Source organism: Gavia stellata, chromosome Z (assembly GCF_030936135.1).
Source record: "Gavia stellata isolate bGavSte3 chromosome Z, bGavSte3.hap2, whole genome shotgun sequence".
NCBI lineage: Eukaryota > Metazoa > Chordata > Aves > Gaviiformes > Gaviidae > Gavia > Gavia stellata.
This window is the reverse complement of record NC_082637.1, coordinates 10,577,199-10,600,693: the sequence shown is the minus strand read 5'-3', so window position 1 is coordinate 10,600,693 and position 23,495 is coordinate 10,577,199. Positions and strand designations below refer to the sequence as shown.

Sequence of the window (23,495 nt, the reverse complement as noted above, 5' to 3'; positions counted from 1 at the left end):
TAGTGAAATGTGTTTCACTACAGTGCTTTGGTAATATTTTGAAAGAATCCTAAATTTCTTTGCCTTTCAGATTGGAAGATTGTACCTAAAACCTCTGCATCACTCAGAATTCTTTGAAAAGTCACACAGTGTTTCTACGTATTTTATTCTTTTATCCCTCACAGGCTAATAAAAAATGAGATACAAACATGATTATGCACAAAAAAGAAATCCATAAATCTCTCTTGGAAATCAGGTTTGAAGACAAGATTATGGCTTCACACTGTTTTGTAATCCCATAAAAAGTACAGCAAAATGGAAATCCCGTTTTGGAAATACAGTTCCTAGCAAGAAATAATTTTTGCATTTCTTAGGGTTGTTACTTGCCAACTGAGACAATTAGCTACACAGCCAGCATGACTTGCTAAATTTCACCTGACTTGCATTACAGATGCATCCACCACCACTCTGAGCAGGCTTCTTCTAGCATTATGAAACGTACCTGTGACTCCAGAGAGGTTAACTTTCTTCCCTTTTTCTTCTCCTCTTCTCTCTTTGCTGTCTGAGCTTTTAGTTTTTCTTTCTCTTTTGACCTTTCCATTTTCTGAAGCTCCTCCATATAGGCATCATAGATCTCCCACTGAGAGACAGACAGATGCAGGATTAATCAGGACCTGATTGTACTCCAGAAAACAGTCATCTATACCATCACAAAAATATGATAGTCCTCACAACAGTAACACTGCCAACGGAATTAGCTGAAGACAGCTGTCTTGTTGCACAAAAAGTGAAGGATTGAAGCCCAGGATTTTTAAAGCTTGATGGGGCATGTCTTACTTTTTAAGAACACGTTATTGCATTCTTAACAACTTCCTGCCCCCAACACTCTTCTTGGTGCTTTGTCTCTTTTTTCTAGGATTTTCTGTTTGGCTAATTTACCAGTGTTTAATAGGAAACATGCATTAAACATCTGCTTTATGACATTTCTCATGTGGTGTTGGAAAATTAAATTGTAGCTGCTTAACACAATTTAAATCTTGGACTCCGACTCTGCAGCATATGATCAAATGGAAACTGAGAGCAGTTTTACATCTTCTGCTATGCCACATGCCAGGAATGTCTTACTTGAGTAGAACCAAAAGTAATTTTTCTACTTAAGAATTATTCATTACTATTGGAGTTCTAGTACTGAATCTGAAGCAGGTACATTACTTTCAGAACAAATCAAAAGGCAATCTAATTCTGACACATCAGCTTAGGAGAGGGACTATGATTCAAACACAAAATATAGAGTAGAACATTGGAGTAAAGAAAGGTAGCAGAAACCTTTAGCAAAAAAACTGCACTGTGTTGTAAATTTTCAGGCAGAAATGAGGTGGAAAGATATTCCAAACATCAGGGAAAGGGCAAAGAAGATGTGATGAGAAGAGTAGGAGAAGGAGCAGAACAGAAAACTTTGGAAGAGGAAATAATGAGCATTAGGAAGAACAAGAAAGAAAAAGAGTCAAGGAAAAAAAGCGCTTACGTTAAAATATTATTTTATATCCACTCAAATTTTCAAGAGAATAAAAAGAAAACAAGGGAAAATTTTTCCTCTTAGTTTTCAAACATTTCATGCAAAATTGTAGCAACAGCCTGATTATCTTAAATAGGTTTTTCTCTCTAACTTTCAGGTCATCTCACTGACAGAAAATACGAAAGGAAAGTCCAGCTGGAGGAAGGGAAGATCTCAGGCCAATTACTCTGTGATTTCAAGTTCAGGAATAGACTGGGTTACAGTTTTCAGCTTGACAGAGACACCTTCGCTCCCCTTCCTATCACTTTCCTATAACAGCATTTTTTAAGTTGCTGCCATTACCTTATACTTTCTTCTGGGTATTCGTGTGGTACACTGGTAAGAAAACAGTATTTTCAATACCAGTTTGGTACACTGGTTTGAAACGATATTTGCATCAGTGACAAACACAAATACATTTTGTAAATATCTGTGAGAATTAATCAGCAGAATTGGCTGGATTCCCTTTCCAATGAAAGCTATAGCATATTTAATGTGTAAATGTCATGCAAAATAGTATTTTCTATGTTTTTAAGAGGTGGAGAAAATATTGTAAAACAATTGTGGAACAGTTCTTTATCACGAAAAAACAGGCACATTCCCACTACATAAAACAGAGCTAAGTCTATTGCAGCAGGCTTAAAGTGGGCTTTCCACATTCCTTATGCTGTAGTTCTCACTGGATTCAGCTTCAGGCTTTAGAAACCTGCTTTCACATACAGCTAAACTTAGACAATATAAAAGACACAATGTTGCATATATCAAATTCTTAACAACACTCCCAAAAACTCCATGAACCCTTGTAAATTCCAGGCTGTACAAAATCTTCAGAAGTGTCCACTCTCTAAGCACAGTGCTCAAAGTGGAGCTAGCATGCAGACATGTCCTAAGTGCTTTTTTGTTATTTTGTTCCTGCATTTTGAGACCACATCGAACCTGCCAATGATGGGATCAGCTGATGGAGGTGTCCCGCAGCTGACCAGGTATTGGATCACAGCTCCTCCTAAATAACCAGCTCACCCACCCCACAGTGATGGAAGACATTCAGCAACAGAACAGTCCCCACCTCAAAGACAGACGGGTCCCCAGAGGAGTCAGTGCCTGCAGGAGGCAGTTGAAGTTGTGTCCCTGTTCCTGGCAGAGCTCAGCTGCAGCCCACCTCTTGCTGAATCCAGAAACATTTTCACACTGTGGTTTCCCCTTTTCCACTCATTTAAGACTCTCTAAAGCAGACTAGCCAGGGTGGCTGGCAAGCGGTAGATTAATTAAAAGCAGCTAAACAGAGACGCTTGACCTTAGAAATATAAACCATTAGCAAGTTCACCCATTAAGGCAGAAAGGAGGGCCACACTAGTTTGCTCTCAGATTTAAACCAGAGATCAAAGCCACAGTACGGGAGTTCATTCCACTGCAAGGAATGCAAACATAACAATTTGGTTTTTCCCTTCTCATATCTCAGTTTCTTAAATATACTGTAAAAAAACTTTTAAAGTATAAAGGATATACCTGGTTAGCAGTGGCTGAGAAATTTTTACAAGGTGTAGGCTCCGATTGACATGCTCTTTCCTGAATAAAGAAAAAGCATAAAGAAGAGTCATCTTTGCATTGAACCTCTTTGCAGTGACATAGTCCAGCTGTGGAAACAGTCTTCTCATAGCAGGTAGTTAGAATAATATTGACCTGAGATTAATTCAACAACCAAATGACTCCTAGAGCACTGCACAAATATTATTGGTGATCATACGACTCAAACAGATTTTCTTGTGGACCAAAAGAAGGTTCATAAAACCTCCTGATTTTTTTCCAACATACTTAAAATATTTAATTTCAGTATTTAATTTTGAAGGAGTTGAAATGGTTTGTTTTACCTCTACCATTTGAAACGTTCTGCTAGCTGTTATGGTATCAGTTTTGATAGGCTACCAAATTTGAAAAGTTTTGACCTATCTATTAAAAACCCACTTGGGTACAGCAGTCAAAACAAAAAAGTTGAACAGAATGATAACCTATAAACAATTCATTTGATGTTACTGAAATAATGTTTTTATCACCCTTACATCAACATTCTGAAATAAATTACTATATTTCTGTGAAACTTTCATTTCATGGAACAGCATTTTCATTCAAGAAACTGTTGTGTCAGGACATTTTTAAGGAGCTGCCTGTAGCATTTCACTGACCTCTGAAATGAAGCAGTCTCAGGAGTGGAAACTGCACATTCTGTACAGCACACAGCAGTACTTCACAGATATTTAAGGTCTTTATTCTGCTTTCAAAGGCAGAATCACACAGAGGCACACAAGCCTCTCCCAGTAAAATCAATGGGAAGAGAGTACGCAGATCTGGGGACAGAGCAATAACAAATTCTGTGGCCTCCGCAGGGATTTTTGAAAGATGCAGAAACTTAGCTCAGACTTCACAGTAAGCACCCCACTGTTGGATAAACTCTCCTGAGATCCTCCATCTCTACTAGTGGGCAGAGATGGTATTCCTTCTAAGAGACAGTATCTCCAGCAACACAGTAACTCTTAGCTGTCTCCAAGCCCATCAGATGTAAAAGCATCTCACTTTAGATGTAATGGCTGCAAGAAGGCAGCCAGGCTCTCTGGTGAAGCTGTATATACTCTGATTCCAGGGCAGCAAGGAAAACAAGAGAATATTCTCTGTGCAACTTGTATCTCCAGTTCAGAAAGCTCCTTTTCAAGTGCTCAACTGGGGGCCAACACCACTGGTACTGCTCAGTCAGGAGCAGCATGAAGAAACACTCACTGGGAATGGCTGCAGGCTTAGCAAAAAGCTTAGGGAAGGAACCTAAGTTCTTGGGTCTGTACTGATTGGAAAGTGCATGCACAGAGTGGGAGGGAGTCGTACCATGTAGCAGCAGTAAAGATTTGTCATATTTACATGGATCTGTTACTGTAGTACCTGTGCTTAACACAAGCATAAATACCTTTTAATATAGGGGCACTTATACCCCTGCTCCGTGGGTAACAATTGAAGTACAATGCCATAAAGGGACTCTGTGGCAAAAGGAAATTGAATTCATGGATTCCAAGCCATGAGGCAGTACCCTAATGATTGCTTTATACTTTTTCAGATGAGAAAATAGACATGAAAAATGTTATATCCAGGTAGAGGTTTAAAGATTTACCGTAGCACCAAAACTTCTTGTAGGCTGTCCAAGAGTCCATGAGGCAAGAATTTTTCTGTCATAATTTTCATCACCCCAAATGTTTTACCATAGTAAAACACTGTTTTTTTCTACAGACATCACAGGATATGACATAAACACAGATGACCTACATGCCCTCTCAAAGGAAAGATCCAAGTCACTGAAGGAAATGGCAGCATACCCGCATAGGGTTGTTGAGCGTCCCTGAAGCTCTCTCAATGAAGTTGAACTTGTTTGCAAGCTTCTGCTCCTTCACTCTTGGGGGAGGAGGCTCTTCTGCCTCTGCTGCCTCAGCTACTTCTGCTGTTCCTGACCCCTCTGCCTCTTCCTCTCCTGCAGCCTGGAAGAAAATAGAGCAGTGACTCCACCCTGAAAGAACCAGACATCTCTTTCCTTCTTGAGGAGTACTTCTTAGACTGCTGGATTTCTGCTGCCTAGTGAAGGAGACTGTAATTGAAGATTCAATACTTAAGATGGAAATTAGGAGACTTCTAGCAATCAGATCAAGGAGATTCTGGAACGATACCTAAACAGGCATATGGAAAACCAGGAACTGAAGTTACTTTAAAACAAAGCCTGACATGAGCAAGATAATATAGCATGACTGCCTTTGATAAAATGGACTCAGGAATCAGAAGACTGTGTTAGAGTCCCACCACCCTGTGTTTTCATTTCCTTGCTAGACAGTGAGTTTTACCTGAAAATAGACTGAACTTGATTCCAGGGTCTGACACTGTGTGGCTAAGAACAAACTTGTCACAGCATACTCTTCCTGATCAGCCAACTGCCTTTAAATCAGGCCACTGCTTATTTTATGTAGTTATGCCTGCTGCTTTCACTCCTCCACATTTTGTTTTTCATCACTTCTCTTTCAGGAATGGACATGCTGTCCAGGAAGATTCCAGATCCCAGCAAATTACACTGTATCTTGATAGAATATCTGGATAAAGACAGACCTGGTGTGTAGGGACCTGTCATCCCCCTACACAGCTTCTCCAAACCAAAAAAAATGGCAGGAGGACCCCAGCTGTTCAGCAGAATCTGCAGGATCTCACCTACACCAGAGACATCTCAGGCATAAAAGAATCAATCACAGAAGCTTCTCAACAACCCCATTTCATAATAAAGGAATTTAAAATCTCATGTTAAAAATAAAATGGACAGCTCTCAGCTGACTATGGAGAATTACCTGAGTATCTCCTGTGCTTTCTTCATCTTTAATCTCTGCGTCTTCAGATGTTACTGCAGAAGTCTCCACAGGAGTCTTTTCTGATGATAGAAAGGATAAGTGAATAAGCCCAAGATAATAGTACATATTATCCCATATTCTGCAGATCCTTCTATCTTCTGAAGCATTAATATACAGATGCATCCTTTTCTAAAGCCATCTCATTAGACAACACAGTACCCAATCCCCAATTTGGACAGTGATTGTTTCTTCAAAGCCACAAAAGGAGACAATGCTCTTACTAGAATGAAACTGCAGTAATTCTGGCTGGACTGAAATAAAAAATCTGATTTTGACTCAAATCAAACTTCTGAAACACACTTCTGATCTGAGTAGCTTTGTTTCTGGGTATCCCTTCAGCTCTGGACCTTGCTGCCCTCCAAAACTGGCTGCAATTATGTACAACCATGAATAATGCTTTCAAGGAACATGGGAGTTATAACATGGTATGTTCTTGTTCATATGGATAAAAATGAATATAGCAGTCTTGTTAGAGAATGATGGATGTCGACATTCCAATCACCACCTTGAGTGTGCAGTCATGCTAGCATCAAGCTGCTTGAAACTAGCCGGTTTGGAATCTATGAAAAGCACTGCCAACAACAATAATCCATGCTTTCCTGGCATTGAAGATCCTATTCATCACTTTGCCCTACTTCAAATCATCATGCACATTTTGTTAAGAGTAAAATAAAAGACGCACTGACCCTCAGAAGCTGCAAGTAACAGTTATTCTCAGGAGCTTATCCAGTGTTAGCATCATGCCTGACAGTTACCACCTTGAAAGGACTCTCTTTGTGACACAACTTCTGAGAAAAACACTTGGCAGTACATCTTTCCCTGCTGAAAATTCAAACCTAGAACTCTTTACTAACATCAGAGCTTTTCAGCCTCTGATTAAGGTGTGTTTTGACTGAAAACTTAAGAATGGTGATAGCAGCTCAGATCAAAGGTCCAACTAGCACAATATCTTGTATCTCACATTGTCCAGAAGTAGATGTCCATGTAAGAGTGTAAGAATTTGTCAAGTATATAATAGTTTCCTGAATGATCACCCACAGAATGACAGAATCACAGAACGATAGGGGTTGGAAAGGACCTCTGGAGATCATCTAGTCCAGCCCCCCCACCAGAGCAGGTTCACCTAGAGCAGGTTGCACAGGAATGCATCCAGGCGAGTTTTCAATAGCTCCAGGGAAGGAGATTCCACAACCTCTCTGGGCAGCCTGTTCCACTGCTCTGCCACCCTCAAAGTAAAGAAGTTCCGCCTCATGTTTAGATGGAACTTCCTATGATCAAGTTTGTGCCCGTTACCTCTTGTCCTGTCACTGGGCACCACTGAAAAGAGACTGGCCCCATCCTACTGGCACCCACCGCTCAAGTATTTATAAGCGTTGATAAGATCCCCCCTCTGTCTTCTCTTCTCCAGACTAAAAAGACACAAGTCCCTCAGCCTTTCCTCGTAAGAAAGATGTTCTAGTCCCCTAATCATCTTTGTAGCCCTTTGCTGTACCCTCTCCAGCAGTTCCCTGTCCTTCTTGAAAACCTCCAAACATTCCTGCTTTAATATTTTAAATCATGGCTGAAACTTTTAAAGCAGTATAAGGAGTTTAGACATGTGTATCCAACTAATGGTAGTGGAAGATGTTTAAAAGACACTAAATAGCTCTGAAAATTTCGGTGTTCACGTGGCTCAAACAGCATGCACCATTTCTACACTGTGGCAAACATCTGGCTGATTGTTTTTTCTGGTTTTGTTTCCCATGAAGGATGCAAGCCAAAATAGGAGCTGTTCAATTCTATAGTGATGAAGCATGATCATTCCCTCCTGTTGAGTAAGTGGTACCAGTGCCTAGCTGAAAATGATTGTGGTTTCAGATAATAAACCTACCTGCTGCAGTACTTAATCTGATACTCTGCCGTCTGCCTTCATCTGAATCTCTGAGTATCATGTTTCCATTCAAAGATAAGTGAATGGCCATTTGATCCACATAGCTTATTGGCTTGTATGCTCGTTCCTACAAAGAGGAAAAAAACAACAAAATCAGCGTGGAAAAAAAAATTAAACAAGAAATACTGTGTAGCCTAAATTGCTAAAGCTAAGAAGATCCATACTGATAAATATATGTTTGTTCTTGGCATATTTACATTGGATTTATTCCAGCAGGTATTTATATCTCAGGACACTGAGAGCCGTAAATTAAAAATACAATGAAAAGAAGCAAGAACATGAAACCTGTAGTTCCCTACCACTATCACAGCAAATGATTTTAAATATAGTACTAGTGGACCTCTACTACACAGCACTCCCTAAGAAACTCTCATGTCCTTTTGTGCTGAGATCCCTGAATGAGTTGTTGTACCTACACAAGAGCAGCACCTTATGTAGAGAGCAGCTCTGATCCAGAGACAGTACAGGCTTTTAGCACCATGCCCAGGTTATAAGCACTGTACTAATTCAGCTATTTGATGCTAGCTTGATTGGCACTTCCTTGTGGACTACTGTACAGTGCAGGCACGCACCTAAGCTCAAACGTGTATTCAGATTTTGAGGTGCACCTAAAAGCAATCAGTAGCCACTGCAGACCACAGATGCTTCAATAATTTCTTCTTAAAAATAGGATGGCTCTCTGTACCAGTCACAGCATAGCATCAAGCCCACTTCAGTCACTGTGGAGGATTTGAAGACATGGATCACTGATCACCTGTTTCTGTCCCATAAATATGGAAAACATCAACTCCAAATAGAAGAGAAAGTGACCTTATTTGCTTCCACAAGACTGATTTCTTTTCTCTGGTGATCTCATGTAATGGTTGGTCAAACTAGTTACAGTAGCAGAGAGATGAGACAGGGTCAGGTATATTTCACCTGATTGTCTGCTCCCTGCCTAATGTTGGGGTTAATGCCAGAGCTGGAGGAGCTGTCCCTGTGTCCTTTCTTCCAGGGGGTGTAACCCTTCCAAGGAGGAGTTGGGAGGCAAAGCCATCATTCCACCCTCCCCCTGCGGCATCCTGTGTTGCTAGCTGTACATGCTAGCAGGAGGAGGCTGCTCCAGGGTAATGCAGCAAATGCTTTGCACACACAAATGTGAAGGTGTGACTCTTGGATGTTTCCTGGCAGTCTTTGATGCACCCTCCCCTGCTCACTCCTACTCATCATGAATAGAGCTCTTGTCAGTGATTTCACAGTGCACATTTCTGAACTCTCCTATAATTCAAACAACTGAATCTTGATGTGAGGATACCGAGGCGTAACTGTCTTACAGACTGAGTAAAGCATTGCCTTTTGTCCTCTAACCACGACAGAATGGAAAAAGTTACCACCTGAGATCAGCTGCACTAATTATGTTCACTGCCAGATCCTGTTGAGTAATTGTTATATCCTACTTCTGAATAAATACGTCAATGCTTTTAGACTTTTACCCTCTGCAAAAACCCTTTAGGAACCATTGGCAGTAAATATGTAATAAGATGAAGCCACATTAAAAGGAAATTTACCTGGTTATAAATCAAAGGCAAACAAAACCAGTTAATTGCAAAAAATCTCATCCTGGTTTTACAGGTCATGCCACACTTACTTTGAAGCTGTATCTGACAATATTCTGGGGAGCATGGGGATTATTAGCTGTCAGGATGCGTGTAAATTCCTCTTTCAATTCCTTTGGAATGGAAACAAAATAATATCATAAATAAAACTCCACTATTAATACAATGTACAGCATACAAAAATCACCATGTTTATGCTCAGTTCTATGATGTTCAGTTCACTGCAAATACCTCGTGTGCAGCTGATGCCTGCACAAGAACAATGCTTGGAGCTAAGCTAGCTCAGAATGGAATCCAGAACAGTCATCCATAGTATTTCAGTGAGTTTTCTTGAATTTTTTAGCTGTCATGTTAATTCTTACCTAAGCTAGCACTTGAAAAATGCTAGCTGCATTCTATAGGGCAAGAAAGACAACCTGTTTCTTGAAGCATACACTGTCCAAAAATAGAATAAACAATAGGCTCTGTAGCAGTGCTTGCAGGATCGACCACTGCGAACACAAAACAGTACTGGTGTTACCTGTTTTCACTACTTGAGTCGGGGAAAGTATGTATAGCTTCCCTTTGAAAGCTACTTGAAGGACAGGGAGTAATGCTAGAGTTTTACAAGGCAGTGAGAAGAGAGAGACAATTGCATTTGGAAGGGCGACCAACAGCAATCCTACTGAACCAAGCTGAGAAGAAATGGCCATAAAACTGTAGGACACCTCCCTGTTCTGTGTATCACATACAGGCACCTGAAAAGCTTAGGGCTGGCACTGGGGTCCTCCTTATCTATGAGAAACCATGGCCCCATTCCCCTCTTGGATCAACTCCATGCAGTTACATTGTCTTGAGCCCAGAACTGTGTTTCAGAGCACATTCTCCCTGTTTTCCTGCTGAAAGCCATTTCAGTTTATGCTGCAGACACTGTACTTTAGCAAGCACTGGAGTTTTGCTCTCGCAGAATTTCCTCCAAAATAAATGGGTAAGAGGTAGGCTTTGGCTTGTGGAGGTTTGTACACATCTCATGACAACTACAGGCACTGTTTTACTCACAGCTTCAGTCAGCTCCAGTTGATCTGGGGGTTTGACTAGACTCTTTGCTGCTGCCCATTCATCCACCCCCTCTCCTGCTTCAGTGGAGATGTCTTCATCCTAGCACAGGAATGACAAGCCCATTACAGCATCAAGACTGTGACTGTTTCGCTCCCTCCCAAAGCAGCACTTCTCCAGGCATGGAGCAATGAGGAAAAAACAGCATTCCCCCATGCATTTGTGCTTTGAGCAGAGCAGATAACTCCAAATGGCAGGCCCAGATCTGAAGATTGCTGAATGGCTACACTTGCCAGCAACAGTCCAGTGGGCTGGAGGAGCTGCTGTCTGAAGAGAATTCCTGGCCTGTAACAAAGCTGGAGTAACTCCAATAACAAAACTCAAGTAACCCCACTTCAATTTCAGTTTAAAAGTTGGCAATTCTGTTTCTTTTGACCATATAACACCCAAATGAGCCATACTCCAGGACTACTCAAGGGCACAAGTCAAGGACCTGCAATTACTTCTGAAGTGCTATTCTATAAGCTAGCTACACTTAGAAATTAGTTCAAGATACAAAGCTGCAGGGATGAGGCTCCTGGAGGAACGATAACCATTTTCTTGCAAAGGCCAACAGGTCTGCATTCTCCCAACACAGACAGCTGCTCTCCTTGGGCTGGGCTTGGGTTGATGCCATGATATGATATCATTAACAGGAAAATGAATCACTGCAGGGATGAATTTCAATTAATTGTCATTACAGATAAACTGCCAGAACACAAAGTTGCTGATTAAAGTGTTTAACTGCTCCAGGCAAAATTTCTCCCTCAGTTTGAAATGTGTAATGGGTTGATTTAAAATAAATCAATCATTCTTTTAAATACAGTTCTCTCAGGTCTGCTGAACTTTATAGTCATACAGAGCTGCCAATGAGTCCAGGGTATAAGTGAAGACTGGTTGCACGTAAAGAGACTGGACCCTGCAAAGCTTTGCTATCTGCAGAGCGCCACAAAGGTAAAATGCACAATGCCGTGTAAAAACGTGCAGTGGCTGAAAGTAACGGAGAATTCTGCATGCGCCAGGCACCCAGGGAAAGTCACAGGCTGCAGCCTTTTTTTTCCCCAAGACTGCTGAAATGAGGCAAGCTGTAAGGAAGGTCAGGTGCTCTGATACACAGGAGTCTATGACAGCAGAACAGTTGTTTGTGATTTAACCGTCCGCACATGAACACCTGCTTGTAGGTCATTTATCATACACAATTCAATACCAGTTAGTTCAGTGGCTGTTTTCCCTAGTGAAGCAGATAAAAACTGTTGTGGGTTTAACATTTTTATTTATGTTTTTCATTTAAAAGTAAATAACTTCTCATTTTTAAAGGGTCAAAAGAGGAACACTTAACAAGACTGTGATATCTCCTAAGAAAGTGAAAAGCTGTTTATCGCCATGCCTGTTTAAAGGCATGTAAACTGTCCTTCTTCCATCCATGCCAACAGAGCTAAATAAGAGGAAGGTAGATTAAATAAGGGTAGTCTAAGCATTTATTTGTCTGACAGTAAAAACATTGTCATGAGGCTTACAGTCAAAAAGTTAACGCTATTTTCTCTAATGCTTGTATTTCTATGTTAATTAAGTGAATATGGGCTATGTTTTGAAATTTCTAAACTGAGCAGACTGTTTTCTCACAGTCTGTGTCAGCTTTTATTTTTACATCCCAAACATTTTATTTTAATCTTCTTATATTGCATTTTACCTAAATTGTGCCTTTGTTTTAGCTGCCATTTTTATTCTAACTTGCTAGTGTAATTCCTTTCTCAGTGGAAATCCAGAGCAACCCCTTACTGCTAAATCAACTGGAATATTATCAATTCTGTAAAACAAGCCATTGTTCAGACTGAATCTAGTTTGCATCTCATAGACAAAGAAGGAAAAAACATTTTTTAAGACTGGTGGATTTGTGGATCTTACCCGTTTTTTAGATACAGCTTTAGCAGGCCTTGGTGGTACTGCCTTTCCTCCTGAAGGTCCACTTTGGCCCTGAAGCGAGAACATACCCAATGTAACCCTTCGAATCACCTTGTTTCCCAATTTAATCAAAGCAGAATAAAATTTTAATCTGCTTATTAATGTTCAGTCCAATGGTATGTTTCAAAAGCCAAATATACCATATATATACCAATATTTTGTCTATAAATCATTTGAACAAAGGGCAGTTACTTCCATAATAAAAGACAGCAGTTTATCAAACACAGCAGTTTATTAAAATGCTAGGTTCTATCCTTGTTACTGCCTACCTGTGATACACCTAAAAGAAAGGCTGCTCTTGCCACAAATGCTTGCATGTCACAGTGAACCTGAAGACAGCAGATCCACACCTACAAAGCCACGAGTGCTGAAAAACCATGGAAAACATTGCCGAGCAGCTGGGAAGTTAACCACTGCCAACCTCCCTCCTCCTGAGCACATCACAGCACAGAAAAAAAATTATGACAGCCTTTAAGGAAACCAGTGAAATAGTTGTTTACAGAGAACCTCATAGAGTATTTCTAAGGGAGATTACCCAGTGGTTAAAGAAAAACAGAAGGACACCAGTAACAAAGCTTTATGAAAACTTTACAGAAAGTGGGAGAGGAAATGAAGAGGATCCTTTTGAGAAGACACTGAGGGACAGGACCAAGAACCCAGAAGGAGGAGGGAGAGTGAGCTGATAAATCAAACAAAGGAGACAACATTAGAAACCTTGGTAAAAACAGTTTCAGGATGGATCCCAGATAACATTGGATGGGATGGAGGGGAAAAACAGAGGAGTTACTTGGAAAAAGTGTTTGACTTTGTGACAGGAAAGAAGGGGATACTAGAGAAGAGGGAAGGAAAACAAAGGGGTGGGAGAGCAAGCTCCCATGGGTTTATTGATTTTCATCAAAAGAACATTAGACTGAGCCTTTCAGCTCAGATCAAAGGTCCACCTAGCCAAGTATCTCTCTCCAACAGTATTGAAAAGCATATATCTATGGAGCTTTCTCCAGTGTGCCGTCTCAGGTTCCCAAAGGGACTTGAACCAGAAATGCTATCCTTTTTATTTCCTATCAGTCGATCTTTTTCTCCACAAATTTATTCAGTCATGTTGGAATCTATGTGCATTTTTAGCATACACAAGTTGATAGGAAGGACTCCCATGGTACAACTACATGCTAATGCAAAGAACCACTGCTTGCTTTTTAAGCCTGCCACTTGCTGCTTTCATCTAGTTTTCCTAGTTCTTCTACTGGAAAGCCCAGCTTTATCACATTATCTGTTGTTCATCCCCTTTTCCCTACCTCTTATGAACACCTTGAGGAGCACGAGTCTCTACAGAGATTCCTAGACTTCTCTCATGATTCCCCTTCATTGTGAAAATAAAATATTCATTTCTAACACCTGCTTTCTATGTATTAAACAACTAAGCAGCCATAATGACTTTGACCCAGTATCCCCAGGTCTTGTTTCTAAAGCCCCATTACTTGTTAAGAGTTGACAATAAGAATTCAAAAAAGAAATATTTTCAGAGGAGAACAAACTGTAGCAGAGATGTAAGGCTGCAATTTTCAGTGTTGTTTCCCTTTGTAAAAGCTAAGCCACATAAAACTACTGTTACTAACAAGGCGTCAGGGATTTTTTTTTTTCCAGAAGATGCATATTGAAAGTGATGAAAAATGAGCAGAACGATACATTTCTATGTTAAGAAAATGTGCCTCACTTTGAAATACAAATTGTTACGACTCAAGTGGAGAAAATAAAGAGTTATGACATTTCCTTTATAATCCCACAGTGGCCTGGTAGCAGAGCAGAGCAGAGCAGAGAGCCTAGGAGCCCCAGCGTCACAACCACTACTGAGACCGCTGGATTACACAGCTGGCCTGTCTCCCCCATGTGATTGCTTGGCAATAGGCAACAGAGCATCCTACCCCACAAGGACCATGCTACATGTGGATTAGATGTGATTTAAACAACAAAATTTAAAACACAGTTTCAGAGCAGAATTTTATTCAGATCCAAATCAAAATCAAACTCTTAATTTTAAACATGAAACAAAGCCTACTCACTATTACCCTTTGTAAATGAGTCTATAAATGTAAATGAGTCTTTGCTGCTTTCCAGCAGCAAAGGCATTGACAAGGCAATCTGAGGGTAATTGGTTTTGGCAGTTGCACACATTTCAATTAACATGATCTGAAGAGCCACCTGTGAATAAATATCTGCAAGTGTATTAAAATCCAAAACTGACACTGAAGAAAAGCTAGAGTTAGATTGCACTGGAATGAAGTAGCACAAACCCTGCCCTGCTCCCCACATCATAAAGGCTAGAGCATGAGCAATTTTTCTAATCAACCAGGGGCCTATGGCTAATATGCTTTATTTCTTTTGTCTTTATATCGTACTGCCATGGTTTTACGTCTGTAACTTAATTATATAGCACAGGCCTGGTATGATAGAGGGACTCTGAGGAGACCCAGGATGTGGCATAGAGGAGTACAGGCAGGGGATGATAAGAGCTGGGGCACATTGGACACCCCGCAGCCATAAGCATCTTACCACTGGCCAGTTAGAGAAATGCAGACTTGCCGACAGGGGAACTGGACAAAGCTAGGGGTAACAACGAAAACAAAATAATAGTATCTAGTACACTTAAAAAGCATCATATACAGTAACATCAAGTGTAATGTGGAACATCAGACCAATGAAGAAAGAGAAAGGTGTGAAAGTGTGTTAGTTAACATATAAAAGAAACTCCAAGTTGGTCCTACAGTGAAGAAGAAACCATCAACATGGACATCTTATCCTTTCCAAGGGACCCCAGATGCTGACAACTTGCCATAACATCCACACCAACACCCCACCAATGACAGCAAAATGAAACCATCAACCTTTGGAACCACAGGACCAGAAGGGTGAGCACAATACCAGAAAAGGGTAGAAACTAGGAAGCTTGCATGCAATAATTTTAACTGCATTATTGTTATTATAAATGACTTTTTTTGCACAGAAGTACTTCTTATTTTCCATAATAAGTAGATCTGGACTGATGATAATGTTTCGACTAAAATATCAGTCACACTAACATTAAATTCTTAGTTTTATATATATATGGTGTGCCTCCTCTTTGCCTGTAAACAAGATTTTGAGAGTAACAAAGTTTACAGATTATTTAAAAAACAGAACCAGGCTCTGAAAGTCTTAACTTTCATCCCATGCATGTTTTTACCCTTTGTCAAAGGGTAGCTGAGAGCACCACATCCAGTTGTGTACGACGGGGAGAGGGTGTTTAAGGGAGGGGTCTCATTGCATCAGTTGGTGGTATTTACTGCCCTTCTCCCTTTGACTCATTCTCAGTTTACTGCCAGACCCCGCTTCCTGACTGCAGCTCCCTGGGCACTAAGCAAAGCAGCTCCCCACAGCAGGGAGCAAGAACATGACAGGCAGGACAGTTATAAAATTGCACTTATTATCTCTGGTATTTTGAACTAAAAAAACCCCAACTGCCCCCTCCAACCTGAACAATTATGCCTTAGGGCCACTTGGCTATCAGACAGATCCTTGGCCAAGTGCTGCATAGTACGGACATAATTAGCCCACTCCAAAAGTGTGCTAAACCTGAAAAGGGAAGATGGGAGCCAGCACGCACTGACCAGTGTAGGCCCTGGGCTTTCTTCCATATGCCCTCCACAAAGATAGGACAGATCTGCGCAGGTTTGTCTGGCAGGTGGTAGTAGGGACTAGGAAGGTGTTGGTCCTCAGCTCATTCCAGGGTCCTTCAGCAAAACTCTTGTCTCCTGCCTAGATAAACCATCCCTCACAGCACAGAGACCTGCTTCAACAACAACGGAAGTTGAATATCTTATTTGTTGGATATCCTGGACTCTGGCCAGTGAAGGTAAAGACTGCAACTCTGCTTGACTCAATACTCTACAGAAGTCAGTATAAAAAGCAGAAGGCAGCCTTCGGGATGCAAGCATTATTCCTGCGGGGATGCACTACAGCAGCCTATGCTAGCAACGTGCCTGAAGAAGGTTCATCCCAAAGAACCTGAAACTGTTGGACTCCAGCTGCAAGGTAACACAAACATGAAGAGATGAGATGAGATGCCAATATTCTGGCAATATTAGCCCTAAGCAACACTCATCAAAACTAGTAGATCTGTTTAAAACTATTAAAAGAAGCAAGGTGGGAAGCATACACGGGTCAGACAGGAATACAGAATCTTTTACATCACTTCCCAGCTCAGGTAATAGCACAAAGTCTACTGCTGCGCCCCTTGCTGAAAAAGGCAGTCCTGACAATCCTTTTTATTGGTGTATCTGTGCGTTGCCCTTTTGCTATTTCTTTTGCAAGCTCCTGCTCCCTATAAACCTTTCCAAAGCCAGCACACTGTCCTTCTTCATACTTTTCCTTAAAACTCCTCTCTGCCACATGAGCTGTAAAGAGTCCTCAATAGCACCCAGGTAGTTGGTGTCCTGCCACCACAGCTCAGAATGATGGCCATTGCTTCCTCATTCTTCTTACTGAATCAATGTGTTATGCATAAACTATTACTTAAGATGTACTCCTTTTGCTCTGACAGCTATTTCTTTATTCCACATCACACAGTGTTTGTCCAAGAGGGAAGAGGTCACAAATGCATCCGCAACACAAATAAAAAATAAATTATAAAAAATAAATTATGTGAATCAACATAATGGTTGTATATTCACTAGCAAGATGCTCACAACAAGGACTGGCTTTCATGCACATCTCTAAAATTCAAGCACATTTTGGTGTTACATAATTAGCTACAGAGAGAAAAAAAAAGCAGTTAACAGACTATTATTAGCATCTCAAAGAGAAGCATTCAGAAGTTAGAAAATGCGAGAATTAAGGTTGCTGGGGCAACCTTCAATTCATCCCATTGGGCACAGGCATTATGATACACAGCTTAATTCCATAATGACACACTTTGTTTTTTGTAGGTTCCCCGCCTCACTTAAGCTCTCCCAAGCTTACAAGCATGGACAGAGTTCAGACAGTATTTTGGTTTATGTTGTTCAGCATCTAGAGTCTTTTTTTTAAGGTATAGCCTAAGTCAGACAGCCAGCAAAGAACATTTCAATCCAAACAGTTATACTTTAGCCAATTCTATATAAACTGAAGATGGTCTTGCTCCAGAAAGAATCAACAGTCCTCCTATATTATCCTAATAAATGGTGCAACTATCCCTGCCTTTAATAATAATAATAATAATTAACAAGAAGAGGAGTGTGAATAATTATAAGGAATTTATATTAGGAAAAAAGAGACACTGTTGCTAGGGAACTAAGGAATGGGTAGGAGGCATTAAAGAGTTATGAGGAGTTTCTAGCCATCAGATCACAGCCATAACTCTGACCGCCCTGGGAGGCGCTCCACTGCTACAGCAAAAAACAGCGGAGTGAGAATTTAAGCATGCTAAACATGTTTTACTCTGATGACCATCTTACATTAAATAAATGAACAGATTATCATAGTTCCCACAGTGAAAAGACATTAGAAGCCTGTAACAGTCATCATACTTAAATTAAGGATATAGAAAACTCAAGTGACTGTTATTTCCTGGACCTTTCTTCCAGGATGTAGCAGCACCCAGAAATTCCTCCCTGACCCAGACATCGACTATGCTACATGACAGATCAACTATTGACTACTGCAAAGACACAATAGTCCAACAGGATGATAGAGATGAAGAGAGGAAACAGCTGAAAAGTGATGCTTTAAATGCCATTTAATTTTCCTTTCCCTTGCCACAGCTCCCTCTAATGCAGACAAGCCATCAGGAGATGCAAATAGCTGCAAAATCAAGTACTTCAGCAGCAAGTTTTCCTGTTGCTGACCTATCCAACAAGCATTTCTAATTGTATTTTTAGCTAGAATGTTTGGGTTGTCTCCAAATGAAATTCCTCTAAGTAATTTTTAGTTATAAAACAGGAAAACTAAAATAAGAAGAAACTTCTGGCTACTTTCATTGCTGTAAATGAAAAAGGCACTACCAGGCTGGCATTTAGGAAGAGCTATCCTATTTCTGCATCCCAGAAACACGTAATAGGAGGGCAAGCATCACAGAGATGCAATGTCTGGTGGAAGTTTTGCCCTCAACACCTTAGTAAAGTGCTTCCAGCTTGGCCTGAAATGAGGAAAATAAAGAATCATATTCAATCATCCATTCAAGTCTTGTTCTTCTTGCTTACTCTATCCACAGTCATTATTACTCTCTCTTTTTGTTGGCGATGTGACAGCCACTAATTGCTGATCTGAGACTCATTAACCAAATTTATACAAAATTGACAGGACTATCAGTACCTGCCTCCTTCTTGACTGGATAGCAAAAGCTCTGAAGCTTTTTCCAAGTCCTGGAGCAATCATGTCCAGTTCTTTTAACAGCTATTTTCTACAGTCCTCCTTTTCAACTGTTTCATCCTCCGCTGCAGAAAACCTCTGACTTATCAGCGGCAGTGCTGACGGTAAATAAATCATCTTGATGTCCTAGGAAGCAGACATTTACTCTCAATAGCAAACATTCATTTAAGAACCGGATTAAATCCTACATTTGTGACCACAGAAATCCTTCAGGAAAAAATGTGTCCACCCCATACATTCAGATCCAAGGCACTAATCAAGTAGGAGATGAAATGATGCTACCATGTGTGCTGTCCTGCCATCAGGGAGGAGGTTCCTCACTATAGTCTTTGCTGGGTGGTACATCCTTCTCCTATACTGTCAGATTAAACTGCCCCTTCCAGACTAGCTCTTGCAACTGGTCACTCCAAGGTGAGGCGCCAGACACACCACTATACAGTAACAAGTATTAAGTAACGTGGAATTTCTCCCTATGCTTAAAGCACAAGGTGGGCTGAGCAGATCTGGATATGCAGATCCAGCCTAAAATAGCAGAAAACTCAGAGGCAGGGATGATGCAGGTTGATTACTCTGCAAAGCTGAACTGTCAGTTCATATTAAGCAAGTTTTCCAAGGGCTAAAAATCGATTAGATATTAATGAAACACTCATCAGGGCAATGACAAACCCAGACTATAATTTTTTAAGATCATTAAAGAGACATTCCTGCAGCCTTTCTGCTCCCCTTGCTAGCTGTCACCATAAGACAATCAAACTGTAAGGCTAGTAATCACAGAACAGTCCTGCTAAGTTTACTTCATCTTCCTCAGCAGAGGCACTATCATTTCCCGCTTCGTATGGAGCACAGTACAGAGGTTAACACGTATTCTGAAAAACAGAGAAGAACACAGCTGCTTGTAGGATTATAAGGGGAAGGAGAGTTATTATAAGAGCTAAACTTGACATTTCTGTAAAACCATTTAATAATATCCTGCTAGCTTTTTATTCTTCTTTTGAATATTAGCAATCTCCATAGTAAACCACCACTCGGCACAAGAAGCAGAGAAGTACAGAATTGAACCAAAGCCAAAGGAAGCAAAGTGACTTCTAGCTTGCCCTGCAACAGACGTTCATTTACACACACTAGGGGTGCCAATTTAAGAGCTATTTGCCAATACATTTTGTAATCTGTTTTCTGAGAGACCCTAAACTGAGTGTTTATTTTATATTCCATGTATGGTTTAATGCATGTTTAAGAGCCAGTAAGCACCTTAAAAGCCTTCACTGGCAAAAAAGTAAAATGTGTCTGTTTGTTGACTGTGTTTGGGGTGGCGGTCTCTTTGTTTCTCTTTGACAGCTTGCTGAACAGCAAAGAAGCTGCTTAGATGTCAGTGGGTGCAAGACCATAAGTCACATGTAACAAGATATGCCTCACTGTCCAAATTCAGATGCTTTCTTAACACTGCATAAGTGACCTGTTGCTGACAGTGGGGTTCACCCTAAGTGATAAGACCAGCCAGCCTGATTTTGCACGCTGTAAATGCAAACAAGTGTATGCACTGGCAGCTAAGAAACCATAACCAAATCTTGCTTCTCCTTGGGGTGGCTTCAGCCACAGAGGTACATAGCAGCACAGGGTACTCTCCACTGCCCACACAAGGCTTTTCCTTGAGCCACAAAGCGAAGAGATGGAAATTTGGAACCAACACCTCCAACACCATACCTGATAACCATGTTTAAAACAGCAACCTCAAAATTGTTGGCCACTTTCTTTCACCACCCAGGACCATCCATGGGACTGACACCAGGCTTAGAGGGTGCTGTTCCTTGCCCTGTCAACAACTTTCTGCATGTCAGTGCACATGCTACACAGCTCAGTATTCTTAAAGAATGCTCTGCTTCTGAGTATCCTGTTTGTCTTACTCAAGACCGCATTTTCAGGGGTGCTGAGAATCTAATTCTTCCTTTCCCTTCAGTCTGAGGTAGGGACATTGGCTTATGCCTTCCTCTAATTCCACACCTTCCCAAAATACTGTGGAGCTCATTTGTGCGTAACAGATTTCAGACCTGAAAGGAAGGATATTATTGAAGTACATAGCACACGTAAGTATTATTATTTACAAAGCTGCATTGGGAACACAAAGATCCAGACACACCCGATTATTTTAACAGACTTTGAACACCAAAACACCTTTCTTATTAATGTACACAAATGTACAAGAACCTAAAAATGCTTCTAATTAAGGCTCAGATCAAGTCAAATGATTCATGTGGCAGGCCACAGCCTTTACCTCTGATAGTCAACTGGCTTTTGATATATTTTCACCCAGGAATATGGGAGATTTCTTTCAAAGAAAAAGAAGAAGATGTCAGGTGGCTGGAGATTGAAGTAGAGGCTGCAGTCACCCGGATAAAGAAAAGAGTGAAATAAAGCAAGAAACTGATGTCAGAGGAGAACACAGATACAAGACAGGCACAGAAGAAGGGCGGGCAACCACCACCTGTAAGGGAAAAGAAGAAGAAAAAAAGAAGAATTGATCACAAAGCACTTGAAGAACACACAGACATGAAAGTGAAGGAGGGGCTGGAAGTTACACACGGTAAAAGGGAAAGACCTGAGAGTGTTCAGGTAACAATCTCAGCTTTGAGAACAATCTCAGGAAGAAAATTTTCAAAGGGAAAGCAGTCACCAAGGAAAAACCTAGGAGGCACAGCAGAACAAAGCAACATACAGGAAACAGAGGAATGATAAGCACAGGGACAGGCGAGAAGAGCATAGTGCTAGAGAAGAATTAGCAATGAAAGGGACAAGGACAGAAAGCCCACAGAAATGATGCTCAGCAGAAAAAACAGCCTCACTGGCAGGTAGCAGGCTTGTTTCCTGCCTCACTACAAACACTGGCAGAGAGAAGGAGCGTGTATGAGGGAGCAGTGCATGAGCTTACTCACTTATTTTCGAAGTTGATTTTCTTGTCGAGAACTGGGATCTAGACCTTGAGTCACCAATTTATTTTATAGTGGCCATCAGGGCTCAGTACATACCAGTCATCATCCCCTGACTGGGCCGTGAGTAGTGCAAAGGCACAGCCATCCACTCCCTGGACTCCCAAAGCCACTGAGATATGGGCTATATTTTGGGTCAGGGAAAATGAAGCCAAAGCCTCCGGACTGCAAAGCTACTCAATTCTTCCACTAGAATATTCTAGTAAATAAAGGGACATGAAACAGCAATCAGATTTAACAAGCGCAAGGCAAATATAGGAAAGGCAAGACAGAACAAGTTAAAATTATTGTATTTTAAGTTATTGTAATGAAAGTTACGTGAAAGGCCAAAAATCCTAAAAGTTTAAACTGTTTATGATGTTTCAAGAGCTTTAAAATAAAATTAATGCCTTTACAGCACATTAATTACATTTTCCAAATGACATGTAAATCAAAGCCTCTCCGTTTCAGAATATTTGAGATAATGGCTACTGAAAATGATTGAAAATATTAATGTGGAAATTCTAAAACTAAAAGAAACAGAAATCTAGAGCAAACATTTCATCCCAGGTTTAGTTGGTATCATTATTATTATTATTAATGGGTTTTACAATTTCAGCATAAACTTCTCCATTATCTATGACTGAATAAGGTTTTTGGTTCTGAATTTGTGCCCTTTGCAAACTTTATAAAGCCCTTTGTAACTTGATAATTACTAGTACTTCTTAGTAGAAGATGAAGAATGTCACAGTGATTCTCTTTCTTGCCTACTCTGAAGCCCACAAGCCCTCCTACCGCGTGTGCAGAAACACCCAGATGGCTCCCAGAGACCTCAGGGGCCATGAGGCACTGTTTCAGTACTTCTGGATTTCGGGCTCCAACCCTCAGTTGCAGGAGCAGGGAGAAGTGATTGGGCTCTGTAAACTCAGCTCACACTTAGCGGGGTTTATTAGCTCAGGCTTCAGAAGTTGCATAGGTCTGTACAGACTCTTTACAGCTGTGGCCTGGATAAACCACAGACAAGATGAAACACCCTTGAGTAACTAGATGGGGATTAGATGATGAGCAAGGGTTGCTGTTCCCTCATTGAAAGAGCTCCTGCTCTCCAGACCCCCTCACAGACCACTAGGGATTGCCCAGGGATCTTAACCACCACCTCACAGCTCCGAATCATAATGTTGGTTCCTCTTTTTTTTCCTTCCACTTTCCTTGGTCAGTTACGGTTTTCTGGTATGTGTTCTGGACTGAGGAAGCAGGCTGCTTGTTCTCGATCACTTCTGGGCCACCTATGCTAACCCTCTTCTCCCCACCTCAACGATCAAATACGTTGGGATTGACCTAAACCTGTTATGAAGAAGGTTTTATCAGCCAGGTCAGCTTCTGCTTTTAAATTAAACACTTTGATACTCCAGTAGTAGATGAGATCCAGGAATGAATCTGACTGTACCCTTCATTCTGTGAAGGGATGCATGCAGACATGCCCACACAGAGCCCGAAGGCAGACAGTGAGGTCTCACAGACACACATCCACCCACACCGCAGCTCCCAGAGCAGGGTTAGGGCCACGAAGGTTAGTGTATGATGACCTCACTTCGTTGTCTGAACTGAGAGAAAAGCAACTAGTAAAACAAAAGGAAAGTA

The 23,495-nt window shown here is 41.0% G+C and overlaps 1 protein-coding gene across 1 annotated transcript in view; it reads right to left on the bottom strand.

Moving 5' to 3' along the window:
- The window catches only part of DNAI1 (dynein axonemal intermediate chain 1), a 152,231-nt gene that overhangs the window by 127,951 nt on the left and 785 nt on the right, over positions 1-23,495 (bottom strand). Inside the window, exons 2-9 of the mRNA XM_059833404.1 lie at positions 12,460-12,528; positions 10,519-10,617; positions 9,513-9,593; positions 7,826-7,952; positions 5,896-5,975; positions 4,888-5,046; positions 3,041-3,100; positions 482-619 (exon numbers count right to left, since the gene is read on the bottom strand). Of these exons, the coding sequence (XP_059689387.1) occupies positions 482-619; positions 3,041-3,100; positions 4,888-5,046; positions 5,896-5,975; positions 7,826-7,952; positions 9,513-9,593; positions 10,519-10,617; positions 12,460-12,528 (813 nt within the window). The remainder of the gene's footprint in view (positions 1-481; positions 620-3,040; positions 3,101-4,887; positions 5,047-5,895; positions 5,976-7,825; positions 7,953-9,512; positions 9,594-10,518; positions 10,618-12,459; positions 12,529-23,495) is intronic.